General features: G+C 39.7%; 2 protein-coding genes across 7 annotated transcripts in view; both read left to right on the forward strand.

Annotated features, from left to right (window-relative positions):
* The window catches only part of ITGA1 (integrin subunit alpha 1), a 231,151-nt gene that overhangs the window by 56,585 nt on the left and 157,374 nt on the right, over positions 1–17,192 (forward strand). Inside the window, exon 1 of one of the 6 annotated variants that reach the window (XM_082382200.1) lies at positions 2,317–2,403. The exons of the other annotated variants lie outside the window; for them this stretch is intronic. The gene's annotated coding sequence lies outside the window, so the exon portion shown is untranslated. Of the gene's footprint in view, positions 1–2,316; positions 2,404–17,192 lie in introns of those variants that run through there. 6 annotated transcript variants of the gene reach the window in all.
* Positions 2,400–4,229, forward strand: PELO (pelota mRNA surveillance and ribosome rescue factor). The gene is made up of 2 exons (XM_082382441.1): positions 2,400–3,307; positions 3,597–4,229. The coding sequence occupies exons 1-2, from the start codon at positions 2,582–2,584 to the stop codon at positions 4,026–4,028; spliced, it is 1,158 nt and encodes a 385-aa protein (XP_082238567.1). The 5' UTR covers positions 2,400–2,581; the 3' UTR covers positions 4,029–4,229.

Here is a 17,192-nt window from a genome sequence, read left to right on the forward strand (position 1 = left end):
AGTTTTGTAGTATGTTCAATCACTGAAGCACATTTATATTTAAAAAGACAGCCCAAAGCAGTGTGCCTCATAATTAAAACAAACAAACAAACAAAAGAACCACAGAATCATCAGTCTATGGGGGTCTCCCATAGATTTTCAATGTAGAAATATGTGTGTATTTTTCTAAAGTAGAATATTAGATCTTTCTCAAGAATTACAACGGTGACCTAGGCTGAGCAAAAGGAATATTACGTTGAAAAGAATATAAGGACTGTTTTAAAGTACTAAAAGAGCAAGGAAGGGACCTTCCTTTCAAATGCCCTAGGTTGGTTCCTAAGCTGTGAGTCTTTAACTGGCAAAGGTGAGAGTTAAGGGGAAATGCCAGTGGGTAATAGCACATAATCTTTGGGGTTGCAGAGATGATTTCAAGCATCCATAAATGTAGAATTGTGTCAGTGGAAAGAGAGAGTGTGGAATTAAGCAGGCCTGGATTTGAATGCTGGTTATGTGATCTTCAATACATTTCTTAACCTCTCTGTAATTCATTTTCTTCACCTATGTATGAGAATAACAAATATTTACCTTACAGGCAAGGCCTAGAAAAAGCATAGGAAAGTACCTGGTGAATATTCAGTAAGTGATAGCTCTTCCGTAAAAACCTAACATTTATCAAGGTCCCTGTGTGCCTATCACTGTGATTCTGTGGTTTTCGATCCTTGGCAGATTTTTCAAGAGGGGGATGATTATACTTAGGTGATCAAGGAGTATCTCAAAGCATCTCCTCCTTTCCCTCTCTCCCTCTCTCTCCCTCTCTCTCTCTGTCACACACACACACACACACACACACACACACATTCACTCTACCAGTTAAGAATTCTTCTAGCTTAACAAGCACCTTTTAAAAAGATACATGTCCTTTGGAGACACAAGCCATACTCACACTTCAGTGTGATCAGTTCCTTGCTCAGTGAAAAGCTGCTGGGTTCTCCTGGAAGTAGAAGAAGGCAGTCTGAGTTAGGAACTTTGGGAGGGCACTCAGTATGATAGGAAGGTGGGGAAGGAAGGAGGTACAGAAAGAGAAGGAGGGAGAAGAGAGGCCACAAAATATTGGTTCTAATTTGCACTAGAGCTTTGGAGGGGACCTATGTATCCCCTGACAATCTCTGAGGAAGTTAATTGAGATCTGAGTATCAAGACTTGTGCCAACATCAGATTGCTCCCTTTCATCCCTGTCTCACCAGTTCAGGATGGTAAGCTTCCCTTTAAATGCCATACGCAATAAGATAGGAAGGCGAATGGGGAAGATTTGTGCCCTCTTCTCTCCAACCCATCTTAACTCTCAAGAAAACTTTGGTAGGCTTTTTCTATTCACTGGTCCTTTTAAGAGGCAATCCCCACTTCCCAAACTCCCCCGCCTCTCCTTCCCCACCCAAAATGTTAAGTGACGTAAGGTTTTTCTTACCAATGAATTCTGTAGCTATTCAATCAAGGTCGGTCATAGTAAACAGTCCTTCCCCACTTCCCCAATCCTCAGCTCTCAGCTCAGCTTTGACAGTGAAGATCCCGTCCTAAACTACTGAGACCCAATTCCCCTCCATAAACATTTCACAGGCTACTGAGCTGCGGAAAGCTGAGTCTGCCAACCTTGGATTCTGGGATTCTCAGGACATCAGATCAAGCAACTGAGAGGTCCATCCAGGAGTAAATTCCACAGATGGTTGCTTCTTTCTCTGGGATCAATGTTCTAACATCTGGGTTAATCAGATCATGCAGACTTGGTTAATTAAGCGCGGAAAACAGCTGGGCACGTTACTCAAGGCCCAGACGCACCATGACCAGTCGTTCTTAAGAAACAGCTTCTGGACAGACCAGCTCCAAAAAGCGTGTGGCGTCTGAGTGCGGATAAGGCAGGAGCAAAGCGGGCCGTAGTTTGGACCTTGGGGCCAAGTCTGCACTTTTCAGAGTTCCTTTTACTTTTCCGTAAGTTTTGAAATTGCATTTACCCGGAGGGAGAAGGTGTAGCGTGGCAACCGCACACAGCTGAAAAAAATATATATATTTGCACTCACAAACTCCCCAGATTCTTCACAAACAGGGGTGGAAGAGAAAACTTAGGACGTCCAAGTTCAGCATTAATACGAAGGAGTCGCCACCAAACATTCCGTACACTTTCCTTGGGTGGTTTATTCTCCGAGAAACACCTCCCGGCTTAGTGCGCCTGCGCACGCGCAAGCTGCGGCCCCGCCTCCCCTTTGGGGACGTAAAACGTGCGCCGGGAGGCAGGACGTGGGTTGCGCATGCGCCCTCACTGCATCGGCCTCGGTCTGTACGGCCGCAGGAACCGCGGAGGAGGTGTTCGCCGGTGTCTCTTGCGCCGGTTCGATACGGCGCGCCCCGAGACCACGGAAAGGAAGGGCTAGAGTAAGTGTTCCCCCCGGCCGCTAGAGTCATATAGAAAGTGTTTCCTTCCCGCCAGGCAAGTGCCTGTAGGAACCGGACCCCGCCCCCTTCCCGGCCTAAACTTTCCTCTCCTTACCCCTTTCCTTGTGGGGATCCCCCTCGGTTCCTGTTGTTCTGGCAGTGAGCCCCTGCCAAGATCATGAAGCTCCTGAGGAAGGACATTGAGAAAGACAATGCGGGCCAGGTGACCCTGCTTCCCGAGGAACCTGAGGACATGTGGCACACCTACAATCTAGTGCAGGTGGGCGACAGCTTGCGCGCCTCCACCATCCGCAAGGTACAGACGGAGTCCTCCACGGGCAGCGTAGGGAGCAACCGGGTCCGCACTACCCTCACTCTCTGCGTGGAGGCCATCGACTTCGACTCTCAAGCCTGCCAGCTGCGGGTCAAGGGGACTAACATCCAGGAGAATGAGTATGTCAAGATGGGGGCTTACCACACCATCGAGCTGGAGCCCAATCGCCAGTTCACCCTGGCCAAGAAGCAGTGGGACAGTGTGGTTCTGGAGCGCATCGAGCAAGCCTGTGACCCAGCCTGGAGCGCCGATGTAGCGGCTGTGGTGATGCAGGAAGGCCTCGCCCATATCTGCTTAGTCACTCCCAGCATGACTCTCACTCGGGCCAAGGTGGAAGTGAACATCCCTAGGAAACGGAAAGGCAACTGCTCCCAGCACGACCGGGCCTTGGAGCGGTTCTATGAACAGGTGGTCCAGGCCATCCAGCGCCACATACACTTTGATGTTGTAAAGTGCGTCCTGGTGGCCAGCCCAGGATTTGTGAGGGAGCAGTTCTGCGACTACATGTTTCAACAAGCAGTGAAGACGGACAACAAACTGCTCCTGGAAAACCGGTCCAAATTCCTTCAGGTAAAACAGTCTTACCCAGGGATAATTAAGAATGGGCAGAGGGGTTTGTGTAAACGACTCCTGAAGTTTTAGAACTAGGAAAAGTACAAGAGGAGGAAGGTTTAACTTGACTGGGATTGTTAAGTGAGATCATGAAATGAAAAGAGACTAGCAAATTGATATAGTAAACTTGGCTTAAATTCTTAAACATATAAAGCCTTACCAGTGCTTTTGGCTTGAGGTCATTGTGGGCTGTTTAATGGGTACTCTATGAGATTCTTTTGTCTGACTTTTATAATTGTGATTCTAGGTACATGCCTCCTCTGGACACAAGTACTCTCTGAAAGAGGCCCTTTGTGACCCTACAGTAGCTAGCCGCCTTTCAGACACTAAAGCCGCTGGGGAAGTAAAAGCCTTGGATGACTTCTATAAAATGTTACAACATGAACCTGACCGAGCTTTTTATGGACTCAAGCAGGTGGAGAAGGCCAATGAGGCCATGGCAGTTGACACGTTGCTCATCAGCGATGAGCTCTTCAGGCACCAGGATGTAGCCACACGTAGCCGGTACGTGCGGCTGGTGGACAGTGTGAAGGAGAACGCAGGCTCTGTTAGGATCTTCTCCAGTCTTCATGTGTCTGGGGAGCAGCTCAGCCAGTTGACTGGGATAGCTGCCATTCTCCGCTTCCCTGTCCCTGAACTCTCTGACCAAGAGGATGAGTCCAGTTCTGAAGAAGATTAATGATTGGAACTAATAATCGAGACAACCTGTGTCTCACTCCTTCACTGTTACATTTTCTCAGCATCCTTGTGACAGAAAGCTGCAAAAGTGGCACTTTGTGATTCTTACAGGGGTTTCTCATGTATTTGGTCACACAAGGTGATTTGTGGTTGGCAGGATATGTATTCAAATTGAACAATAAAAGGAAATAATCTCCATGTATTACCATCTTTATTAATTGGGATCATTTTATTTCATAATTATGAGTTATTTGCAGTCCTTAGAAACATTTTGTGTATTAAAAACGAATGCCTGTATATTCTTTGGAATAGACTGTAAAATCCCATACTGCATGCTTTGAGGTAGTTTTCCTTAGGAAAAGCTTTTTAATATCTCATCTTCAGTTTACATTGTTTATTTTAATTCGGCATGGTGTTCTTACACTGGTTTTCTTAATGATCCTTTTCTCCCCATTTCCCCCACATTCCATTTTTTTTTAATTTTTAAATTTATTTGCTATTTTAAATGATAGCTAAATAATTAGAAGACTTTTCTTGAGGACAACTTTAAAATGTGTTTTTCTTAAGAGACTTGTTAAACTAATCATGTTAAAAGTAATAAGGTGGGGGTTTTTTTGCTTTAGAACTAATCATAATTGCTTCAGAGGAGCACTTAATTAGTTATCTTTAGGTCATAGAGCTTTGGTCTGCTAAGAATTCTCAGGATAATCTATTTAAGGTGCCTTTATTTTTAAAATGAGGCTGAGGTATGTGATTTGCTTATGGGCTATTAGTGGCAAACCTAGAAGTAGTCCCCAGTCTGGACTTGAGTTCTTTGCACTGCTACACTATTTATGTATTTATTTTTTGGCTTATCATAGTTAAATACTTAATGCTACCTTGAATTTGTGTTTGCTTTTACATTCTTAATGGACTGTCTCTATGTCCTGTTTTAGGGGTGAGAAAGCCTGTTCAGGAAGTTTAAGTCACATCGTTAGTATGTGGCAGTTGATTTGTACTCCAGCTCTTTACCATACTTAGGGAATTTCGGCAAATAGCTGAGAGTTTAAAATATTTTCATTATTTTTTCCAAGAGTTAGGGAGGGGGCCTTGAAATGTAATTGCATCTTGACCTTTTACGCATCTCAACTTAGCAAAGTAATTAGGAAAGGCCTTATGAAGGAAGAGTGATAATTCAGTCTGTAACTCCAGGATCAGTGGTGCCTGCTTCAAATAAGGACACTAAGTAAACTTTTGCTTGTCCTGTCTGTGTCTGGGCCTTTCTCTTGGTGTAAGTGCCAGGTTTGGGGATTATTTTTTATAAACTTCCTAACTAATCTGAACCTTTTTATCTGTAGTTAGGGGTAGACACATCCATATACTTTAAAACCACATTTTTATATGCCTGCTGTACTTCCTAATCAAAATAATTCAGATTGTCATTTCATTATAATTCATGAATGTTTAAGATATCATTAAAAGTATGTTATTAATAATTTGATAGGAGTGTAGATATGAAGTCACTAAGATTCTTAATGTTAGAGCCTGATTGATAATGCATCATATTCTCAGGAAGAATTTGGAGATTTAGGGCCTCGTGCTCATAATCTATGCAGAACTGGTTATTCCTAGCTGTTATCCTTGGTAATAAAAACCAGGGGAAATAAAAGCTTATGGTAAGTCTAACCAATACATTTTAGGACATAAGTTCTCAAATTTAGCTGCCTCTTAGCTTCACCTTGGGAGCTTTAAAAACTCTATACCCAGACTGGACCCCAGACTAAATAACCTTGCACCCCTAGAAATGCTGGGGTGTTTTTTAAAAATTATTATTAAAGCTCCCAGGTGATTCCAATAGGCATCAAGGCTGAGACCCTTGATTCAGGCCTTGCTCTTCAAAAGTGTGGTCCATGGACCAGCAGCATCCCCTGAGAGCTTGTTAGAAACTGGAGTCCAGGGCTCTACACTAAACCTATTGAATTGCAATCTGTATCTTAACATCTCCAGCTGATTGCTGTGTATAATCAAAGCTGATAAACATAAGCAATAGCTTATTCTCCCTGTGCTAGTTAATCTCTGCCTAGGGTTGCCAGCCATAGAGAAAAAGATTGGAGTTTTAAGATCTTTTAAGAGAGCTAAACTGCCAATATTCAATTACATTATATAAACTGTCAATATTCAATTAAATTATCTATAAAACTCTAAATGAAAGCCTGTTTATATGTCTATAACATATTTAAAATATCTTTAAGAATTTGTATGTTTAAAAAGTTACATATTATACCAATACCATTATCAAGAGTATAAATCTTCCTAGATGCATAGGTGTAAATATCAAAATAGTGATAGGAGCATGTAAAATACAAAATTAATTCAAATAATTATTTTTTTACTATTCTGTAGAAAACAAAATGAACCATAGGTCTCTGGAAATCATGCAGTAGTTTAATTCCAATTGCTATTCATTAATAAGGAATGACTATGGTAACAAATGGAAACACTGTCAGTAACATACCTCTCTAACGCAGTGTTGTACTGTAAGTTTCCATTTACCATAAGGTGCTTGTTGTAAACAAAGATTGCTACCCTCACTAGGCTCAATAAACGAGAAGTTTGCAATTTGTTTCATTTTGTTCCAGATATGAATACATATAAAATTACGTTTTGCTATTCCTGGTCTATTATATGTTAAATATTTTGCTAATTTTACATCTGGACTGTTGATGCTGGATTTCACTTTCATTAGTCCCTTATATACAAGTTGGATTCCCCCCACCCCCAGGTGCCACTAGAATAGCTTTGTAAAGCTAATTTTCTTTTATCTCTAGTTACTTTCAATCATTAACTTTAGTTTCCTTCTTTAATCCCTGTAACCGGATCTCAAACTCACAGTATCTTTAACAGAAGTGACTCATAACTTCTGCAGTTCATATATTCTGGAACTGAAATTCTCTGTGTTGCTAAAAAAAAGTACACGGATGAAATGGTGTATATGTGAATTCCCCAAAGTAGAAGCTGTTTGTTGGGAAGGTACTATTTTGCTTTTAAATCAGATGGTTTTCCAAGTAAATAAAACTGGCAGTTTGTATTCAGTATCGGGATATGTTGAATTACATGTTGAAAAGGGGTTTCTAAGGTGTTTCTTAGAGTTTGAGGAGAGAGAAATTCTTTCACCTGTGGCCAGAGCTTAGATATGGGGCATCCATATTTATATTACACCAGTCATCAAGGGCAGTACATTTAATTTTATCTGTTCATTTTTTTAGTACCTGTTTGAACCAAGTACTGAGCTGGGTTTAGGAAAGAAACATGTAAACAAATCACTGGATAAAAGTAACTTGTAGAAAGTATGAGGGCACAATGTTGCAAGGGGTCGCTTTTAGAAGGAACTTTATAGAGCAAGAGCCAGTAGATGTACTTAAAATGATAAACCTGGAGAGGTTATCAGGAAGAAGAGGAGGGCAGGGCAAGTGTGCTAATCACATTAGACCCTCCATGCCACAATAAAGAGTAGGTTCGACCATTACGAGAAACCACTGAAAAGTTTAAACAGGAGAATGGCATGATAAACTTTGCATTTCGCAAATATCACTGTTTGGCAGCATCAAGGATGCATTGGAGGAGGCAAGGTTGGAGGCAAGGAGACAGATTAAGAGAACACTTATTAGAAAAATTTAAGAGGAAAATGATGACGGTCTAAACAAAGGCAGTAAGAATGAAAAGTCAAGAGGAGGTATTAGGAGATAGGCTCAGAGGGACGTGAGGTTTGTTCAGAGCTATGGAAGGAGTAGAGTCTAGGGGTAAATCTCAGATTTTTTTTCTTGACTGGTGGGAGACATGAGGGCATAATTCAGACACAGGAAAAACAGGAAGAGAAGCTGACTTGCAAGGAAGAACAATAAGTTCAGTTTGGAATCTTTGGTTTGAAGTGCCTGTGGGACATCTGTAATGCTTTTCCACCAGACTGTTATATGCTTACTTACTCCCTTCAGGTTTTCGCTCAAAATATCACCTTCTCCATGAAGTCTTCCTAAACCAGCCTTTTTAAAAAATGTACCTTCTCCAAGATTCCCTTATCCTTCCTTGTCTTATTTTTCTCTGTAACGCTTAATTTCACTTAGTTGTTTTGCTTATCATCTATCTAGAATGTAAGCTCCAGGAAGGCAGAGATTATTGTCTATTAGGTCATTGCTATATCCCCAATGCTAAGAACAAACCCTGGCACAGAGTAGAGGCGCCAAAAAAAAAAAAAAAAAAAGACTAAATGAATGACCGAATGAATCAATCTCCGGAAGAAGGTCCCTTAGGCAATTGTGCATACAGTTCTGAAGTTCAGGAAAAAGCATTTGGCCAGGGATAATAATACAAGAAATGTTCAGCATATAAGCAGACCTGAAATCATGGAGAAAAAAAAAATGACCTAGGAAGTATTAGTAAAACTAGAAATAAAAGAGGGCCAGGCATCAAAGCATAGGGAAACAGCAATATTTAATCTCTTTAAATGCTACTTCATTCTCTGTATTATCACAAAGCACAGGTGTTTATAGATTTCAACACTTAATATAGTCAGATAATTATTTTTCCCCTACATATCTCTATAGTGTACTAGAGATATACCTGTAGAATAGCTAAAGTATTGATTTCATAAAAAGCTGAATTTTTAAAAGTTCTTAAGATAAAAATGTCTAAGTCGGGGGGCAAAAACCAAATTACTTTTGTTTATGTTTTTTAAGTGGATCTTAACATACATGTACATTTACTAATTTAGTGTATGAAAAGTTAGTTTTAAAAAATATATTAGGGGTGATGATTTAATTTATTAAAAGATTTTTTTCAGGATCCCCATAGTACACGGATTATTAGCAAGCTCTGTTTCATTCAGGTCGAAGGGTTACTGCTATATGACCCTTAGCCCTCATGTCTCCTACCCTAATGTGCATCTTTGATTCCCTCACCACTTCCTCTTTTACTCCCTGTGGGACCAGAAGTGTCAGAGTTGTGACATAAACTTTGCAAAGTTATACCTGTTCTAAAAATTGATTTTGACCAGCCCATAATTTTGTTGATACACATTTTTCAGCAAATGAGTTCCCAGTTAGTGAAGAACAACTAAAATGGGGATGTAAAAGCAATTATAAAAAGAATAAACAATTTCAGATAAAGTTTTTAAAGCCCTAAATAAAAGTTTTCTTCATATTGATGTTAGCGTATTTAAACTTTGTGCTGTGATTCAGTTTACGTATTTTAAAAGATTTAGTAGTTTAGAAAAGTGCTATTCAAGATTTTCATAATGCATTGTGTGTATTGCTGATGAATTCTCAATTTAGAAGTTCAGTGCAAAAGTGTTACAGAAAAGCCAAAATGGTTTCTAACGGAGTTGAGATGCAAGTATAATACTTCTGTGTATCAAGGATGCCTTACTTAGAAAAGATTCAAAGTCAGCAATGCAGCTAATTAAGATGTTGGAGAATAAAACCTCTAGTAATGGCCTAGAACAACTTGAGGAGTTACTTAACATCATCAAGTAGCAGGTAAACTTCACTAGAAATAAAAAAGAAATTGGCTAAGTTCAGGAAGGAGATAGTTAAATTAGAAAGACTATGAAAAAGCATTGGCAAAAGATATTTGTTAAGCTGAAGTGGAAATGATAAAATCCCATTCATCATGTTTCTTTACATGGCAAGAATTCTTCCTTTTTGGGAAGTGTTTGATACAGCATCACCATCTCTATTCTCATCCATATTTTAGAGTGTTCTTTGTAGATTTCCAAGTATAGTAATTGAAAGATAGCCCATTTATTTTTCAGTATTTAACTTCTCTATCTTAAGAAACATGTTAGTGTATTCTGTTGTGGTAAAGAACACCGGGAAGGAAACTGGGATATTGTGAATTTATTCATTTAAATTTAGGAGAAGCTAATGTGTTTTCTCAAGGAAAATCCACTTTTGCGTGCAGCACTTTAGTTGTATGCAAGTCTGCTGACACTATCATTTTTGCTTTTGACAGTGAATATTTTAATTCTATAACATTTGACATCAATATGGGAAGGTCTTATATTTCTAGATGCCAGTTGCTAAAGATTGTGACATTTATGACAAATTGTAGGGATTTGGATTACCGGTCTTCTTTTAAGTTCCCTTTCCTTCATCCCTTAACATTGCCCACATTCTTTAGAATGCCTGTTTTTCTATAACGTAGGAGACCTAGAGGACTTAGAGCTTATTTCAACTTAGGCTGCCACATTTGGTTCCAAAACACCCAATACTGAGGCAGGGCAGTATCTGTCAGACAGCAAATACCAAAGAACAGTGTCTTTGCAGCCACACTGCCTGGCCATGCACAGAGTTGGCACCACTGTCCCAACTCCAGGAATGGACAGCCTGTTAAAATAAAAGGAACCACGTGCTTATTAAAGACCAGACCTGTGGGAAGTGCTTTAAAAGGAAATATTTAATTCTTTGAAGAGTCCTATGAGAAAGGTTTCGTCAGTACTATTTTCAGGTAAGAAAACAAAAGAGGTTAAATAATTTGTCCAAAGTCACATAGCTGGTGTCTGTGATAAGGTACCCAATCACGCAACTCTCTAAAAATATAAGAATGCCAGTCCATTCCTCAATTTTCTGTTTGGAGTAGGTCAAATGCACCTAGAAATAGAAAAATTGTTTGGTAACATTAAATTTTATGTAATCGGCCAAAGTTTGTGGCAGTCATTTTGTATGTTTTTTTATTTACCTACCACTGTTATTTTTCATCTCTCATGAAAAATCAGGAACTCAATCATATGGCATTCTAGTCTGAAATATAGTTGAGGATTAGAAAGTGTACAGAGACTGTTGTAAGTCTATATATTAAACCAAGCCCCTCAAGCCTTTACTCAGCATGTTACTATTTCACACTTAGTTTTAGCAAGCTTGTTTTTAAAAAAAGTTTTAAGCCTACTGTCTTAATTCATGCATTATTCTAACATAGTAGCACCTTAAGTGGCAGAAACTATGCTACTTCGGTATGCAAAGATGAATTAAGATATGTGTCCGTGGTTTTAATCAGCAAATTAGATATCGAGGAGAGATGACCACAAATGGCCAAGCTGACAGGGAGGTGACTGCAGTGAGAAATGACAGCTCAGGTGGATCCTGAATCACCATCGGAAGAAAAAAGTCTAAGGCTTAGAGGCTTTCACTGGGGCCTGAGGACATTACTGTGTTATAATAGCCGGTGCTCATATTGAGGAAAGGATTGAATTACATTCAGTGCATTACATTCAGAAGTCAAGGAAATGTATTGTCTTTCAAAATTACTTTTCTCCAAAAATCATTAAAAGATAGTCAAACTTAAAGAAATCTTTAGCTATCTGCCATACCTAGAATGACAGTTCCAGATAGCCAGAGTTTTACCATACCTTAATAGTCTTAATAAAAAAACTTAAATAATTGTTGAAAAATGAATACTTGTTAAAGAAAAACATCCCAATAGATTTTAGCTGTAAAATTTATTCAGAGGTAGGAGGTCCTCTGAGTTCAAGTCTAAGTTCCAGAAGTTTTATGTCTGGAATTTTTCGTCAAGTCCTAGTGTAAACATCAACTAGAAATTTTTGTTTGACACCAATGTGAAAAATTGCTCTGTGGATATAAAACATTTTAATCTTGTGTTTCAGCTCATTGATCCTGTGACCATAATTTAGAGTTTTGTCTTCCTCTCCAAGTATATTGTTGACAATGGTAGAAGTCACTTTTTTGTTGTTGTTGTTGTTGAGGTGGAGGAGAGGAAGATAGAAAATGCATTGTAGTACACGGCTCTGAATCATTTAGAATCATAAAAGGTTAATGCTGTATGGAAACTGTTATGTCATCTGACCTACTCACTTCATGATACAGGTGTCAACTGAGGCCCAGAGAGTGTTGGTAACTTGCTCAAAGTCGCTCAAACAAGAGTTTTTCATAGAGTCCACATTCCTGTTTGATCCATCCTATTCCAATTTCTTACGCATTTTCTTGTCACCAGTGCACATTGGGAGGCAGTTGGGGTAAGTGAACAAAGACCAATATGGGATTCTAAAAATGCCCTAAACCCTCCTTTATCAAATAATTCTTCATCTTGGGGCAAGACAGTTTCTCTCTCAGAAGCATCACTGAGACTCAAACCCAGCTTTGAAGTCCATTTGTCCATTCTTCGAGCAACTATTTGTCTTCTGCTAGAGAAAGACTCTGCCTCCTGCCTTTCTTCTTCTGAGAATCATTTCGTTCTTCTGACAACCACTTACTAAATACTATGTGCCAGGCACTCTGCCAGCCCCCAGAGATATGAGGTGAATAGAGAAGGTCCCAGTCCCTTCCTTCAAGGGAAACCCAGTCTAGGATGGGGAAAGACAGAAAGAAAACAAGCAACCATAGCACTGCGATCGGTACAGGAATAAGAACAATGTGGGAATCTGAGAGCTCAAAGGGTGCTCTAAGCTCAGCCTGGCTTCACTGAGGAGGTGCCATCAGAGCTTAAATTGGTAAATTCCAGAAGCTCACACTGATCTTGCATTAGTTTCTAGAGAAATGAGGCAAAGGAGACTGAAAGCATTCCTCTCAAATTTACTTGGTAAAATTGTTTTCTTCTAAATATTGGTCCCTGTAATCCCTAAGCTCTCTCTAAGCTCTGCAGTGAAGAGGCAACAAACCTGAGAAGAGACATCATGGAGAAAGGAGGTTATGTTGCTTCCTACTCTCAGAAAGAAGTGAAAAAGGCATCAGTGGAATCAGAAATACAAACAGGAGACCGTGACTGAAAAGAAGAGAAAGATGCCAGAACCATTGTATTTTCCATATTTTTGTTATCTCCTGTTTCTCTCTGATGACTTAACAGCAAACCAATTAAACCAGAAAAGAGAGCTTGTTGCTCAGTAAGTGGGGGAGCAGGACATCATGTCCTCTCCACAGCCATTCTTGGAAAAGAGGATGTCCAGGGTAGGGCGGGTGGCGGTGGCCTCCTCGGGGAAAAGGAAGCAGGCTTCTGGGCCTGCTGTCAAGCGGAAGTGCCAGAGAGCTGACTTGGGCCTGGGGAAAGCCCAGAGGCTGACCAGCAGGAAGACCTGGGGTCTTTCCTGTCTCTTTATTCACCATTTTATCCTTGGTATAAAATTCAGGAAAATAACCTTCATAAACAACTTCTCTCCTAAGTAGTACATTTTACTAAATGGCCAACATGGATTGGGTGTGGTGGAAGGAAAGGAAATTTTCTGCAGAAGGGAGAAAAGAACACAGTCTATTTTATGAGGAGGAATGAACTCTGGGAATAGTGCTCTGACCCTGTGTGTCTCAATGGTATTCTCAGCCTGGGTGAAAGGAAGTGGAAGAATGTGTGGAATGTGGGGAAGTGGGAAGAGCCGAGACACAATTAGTTCTCTTCCTCATTAAATGTAGGAATATATTTTTAAGAAAATGGGTCTGTTATCACTATAGTAAATTTGGGCCTAACTCCTTGCCTAGAACTTAACAGAGCTTAATAAGTGTTAGAATTTTTCCTGCCTTTCTGGGAATCATTTTCACCCTTATCTCTAGCTCTTCTACTCTCTCTGGGTCACAGTAAAATATAGTGGGAAATGGTGTGAGTAGACAGGACATGTGGAGAAAGACCCGGCCTTTTTAATAATGGTTTGCTGTAGATTTTAAAGCTCTTAGATTTGCGTTTGATGCATGGGTTCCCATATGTCCTTCTAAATGAATTAGAAACTTTAATTGTCAGAGTCAAGAAAGTAATACAGCCAGATTTTATACTTGAGACTATAAAAAGGATGTTGCACACCAAAAATTACAGTGTAATTTACATGCTGTTTGCTACAGTTACAAAAAAGACTGTATATAAGCATTTGCAAAAGCATCGCCTTTCTGAATAACTATGAATCACAGAAGAAGTCATCTATGCCATTCTCAGAGGACTCTGGCTGTGGTAGGGCAGACATGAGAACTGGCCTGTGAATCAGATCAGGATGTGCCCACGCCCTACCAGTTGGTTGTGTGACTTGAAATCATTTCATCCTTTTGAACCTCCATTTCTTCATCAGTAGATTGAGGAAAGATGGGTGGCACTTGATTTCCTAGGCACCCTTGCAGATCCCTGATTCTACTTGGTGCAGTAGCAATAATTGTTTGTTATCTTTAAAAGTGGTATCTCTCCAGCAAAATAAATCTTCAGTGACTCTCAGGTTTAAAAAGAATCTATTTTGCACCATATTCCAAAAGCTGCCAAATTTGGGGTTTGGCTGACTGCTAAAGAGAGCAGCCTGCTAGAAGGAGCAAATTCCAGAGCTGAGGGTCATTTTTTTACAATGCTTTGCCAATACTCCCATATTTTCAAAGTTGTTGGGGGCCTTTAAACTTGAGCATCAGGAGAGAAACAGTTGTTTAAAACACTTTGTCAATAGGTACACAAAAATTTTCAACTGTACAAATATTTTTGAATAGTTTGCCACATTCCAATGACATGCTAAGTTGCACAGTCCTGCCACTTTCCTCCTTGTTATTTTTCCTCCCCTATCAACTTTGCTTGCTGTCCCAAAGAACTAGGTAATGAGAAAACACAGGTCTTTATTTTTACCGGAATGTTCTCTCAGTTTAGCCAGTGGTTCTCAAACCAGGCAGCTAGGGGGTTTTAAAATCGCATGATGACTGGGCCCACCCCAGGCAATTAAGTCAATATTTGGGGAAAGGAATCCAAGCATCTGTACATTTAAAAAAAGCTCCCCAGGTTTTTCTTTCTTTTTTTTTTTAACTTTTTATTTTCTATTTTTTTTAACATCTTTATTGGAGTATAATTGCTTTACAATGGTGTGTTAGTTTCTGCTTTATAACAAAGTGAATCAGCTCTACATATACATATATCCCCATATCTCCTCCCTCTTGTGTCTCCCTCCCACCCTCCCTCTCCCATCCCTCTAGGTGGTCGCAGAACACCGAGCTGATCTCCCTGTGCTATGTAGCTGCTTCCTACTAGCTATCTGTTTTACATTTGGTAGTGCATATATGTCAGTGCCACTCTCTCACTTCATCCCAGCTTACCCTTCCCCCTCCTCATGTCCTCAAGTCCATTCTCTACGTCTGCGTCTTTATTCCTATCCTGCTCCTAGGCTCTTCAGAACCTCTTTTTTTTAGATTCCATATATATGTGTTAGCATACAGTATTTGTTTTTCTCTTTCTGACTTACTTCACTCTCTATGACAGACTCTAGGTCCATCCACCTCACTACAAATAACTCAATTTCATTTCTTTTTATGGCTGAGTAATATTCCATTGTATATATGTGCCACATCTTCTTTATCCATTCGTCTGTCGATGGACACTTGGGTTGCTTCCATATCCTGGCTATTGTAAATAGAGCTGCAGTGAAACATTGTGGTACATGACTCTTTTTGAATTATGGTTTTCTCAGGGTATATGCCCAGTAGTGGGATTGCTGGGTCATATGGTAGTTCTATTTTTAGTTTTTTAAGGAACCTCCATACTGTTCTCTATAGTGTCTGTATCAATTTACATTCCCACCAGCAGTGCAAGAGGCTTCCCTTTTCTGCACTCCCTCTCCAGCATTTATTGTTTGTAGATTTTTTGATGATGGCCATTCTGACTGGTGTGAGGTGATACCACATTGCAGGTTTGATTTGCATTTCTCTAATGATTAGTGATGTTGAGCATCCTTTCATGTGTTTGTTGGCAATCTGTATGTCTTCTTTGGAGAAATGTCTATTTAGGTCTTCTGCCCATTTTTGGATTGGGTTGTTTGTTTTTTTGTTATTGAGCTGCATGAGCTGCTTGTAAATTTTGGAGATTAATCCTTTGTCAGTTGCTTCATTTGCAAATATTTTCTCCCATTCTGAGGGTTGTCTTTTCGTCTTGTTTATGTTTTCCTTTGCTGTGCAAAAGCTTTTAAGTTTCATTAGGTCTCACTTGTTTGTTTTTGTTAACACTCCCCAGGTGTTTCTTATCTGCCACCAGGTTAAACCTTGGCCCTTCATCACCTACTAGGCCAGTTGGCCCTAAAGTGTTCTGTGGCCACAAAACCAGTCAGGGTCTGGCTAAGAAAAAGAGATGGAGCATAGAAAAAATTGTGAAATTGTAGATTAATTATCCCCACTACTGAAAAGGCAACTTTAAAAAGTTAATGAGGGGAGTGTATTTCTTTAGCTTTAATGCCTCATCGCAAGATTTGACTATACCTTATGTATTTTGCCTTGCTATAATAAATTCACAATTAGGATGCATAGTGACTATAATAAATTCACAATTAGGACTGATAGTGAATATTTATTGATGTACATATATTGCTCAACATAGTGAAGGGGGTTACAAAAAAGTAGCTCCTTGAAGGATGGAGCTTATAAATCTTGGGATGCAAGAATTATGTAAGATGGAACAAGACGGCAAAATCGTATATTTTACAGAGAGTGAAAGCTAAAATTGTTGGCAACCGGAAGATAACACAGTTGAGTGGAATCACCTAAGAAGGTGGTATTTGAGTCTGGGGCACCTGAATGTCTTCTTTCACTCAATCAGCAGGCAGCAGTGGTAAGAACATTGGCTCTTAGCTGGAAAATCTCAGCTCTACTACAGATGGGCTCTGTGACCTTGGGCAAGTCATGTTACCTTTATGATCCTGAAATTTAGATTTATGAGCTTTAATCTGTAAAATGGAAAAAAAAATGATAAAACTTTCCTCATAGAGTTGCAAAGAATAAATAATATGATTTAAGCAAAATACCTGGGAATTAATAAGAGCTCTATTTAACTGAGTTTTATTCCTCCTTCCTGTTGCATCTGTTTGCCATACATACCACTTGGGCACCAGATCAGCCATGGAGGTGTGAGGCAAAAGAAATGCCTGAAGTTTCCTCCTATCATAAATCCCTACCATCTGCCAAGGATGGTGTTATAACCAGAAAAAGTAGACCCACTCCGTCCAGTTACCCTCAGCAAGAGACGGGCTAGCCGATCGTTCTCAGTCTTTATCATATTTTTATTTCCTTATATTAGGATACATAATGCATGTCTCACCTCATTGCACAGAGGATGGAGGTGAAAACTGTACTTTTGTAAGTGATAACAAGCCAGTAAGGAAGAGGAACATAGAAAAGCATATTTCATTCTCTACCTCTGCATCTTTATTTAGAAATTAATTAATTAAAAAAGAAAAGCACATTTCACTTCATGC

This window comes from Balaenoptera borealis (genome assembly GCF_965194805.1).
Source record: "Balaenoptera borealis genome assembly, chromosome: 2".
Lineage (NCBI taxonomy): Eukaryota > Metazoa > Chordata > Mammalia > Artiodactyla > Balaenopteridae > Balaenoptera > Balaenoptera borealis.

Coding starts and splice junctions, on each gene's coding strand:
- PELO (XM_082382441.1), top strand. CDS start 2,582: ATGAAGCTCCTGAGGAAGGACATTGAGAAAGACAATGCGGGCCAGGTG. Junction 3,308..3,596: donor ACCGGTCCAAATTCCTTCAG/GTAAAACAGTCT, acceptor TTGTGATTCTAG/GTACATGCCTCCTCTGGACA.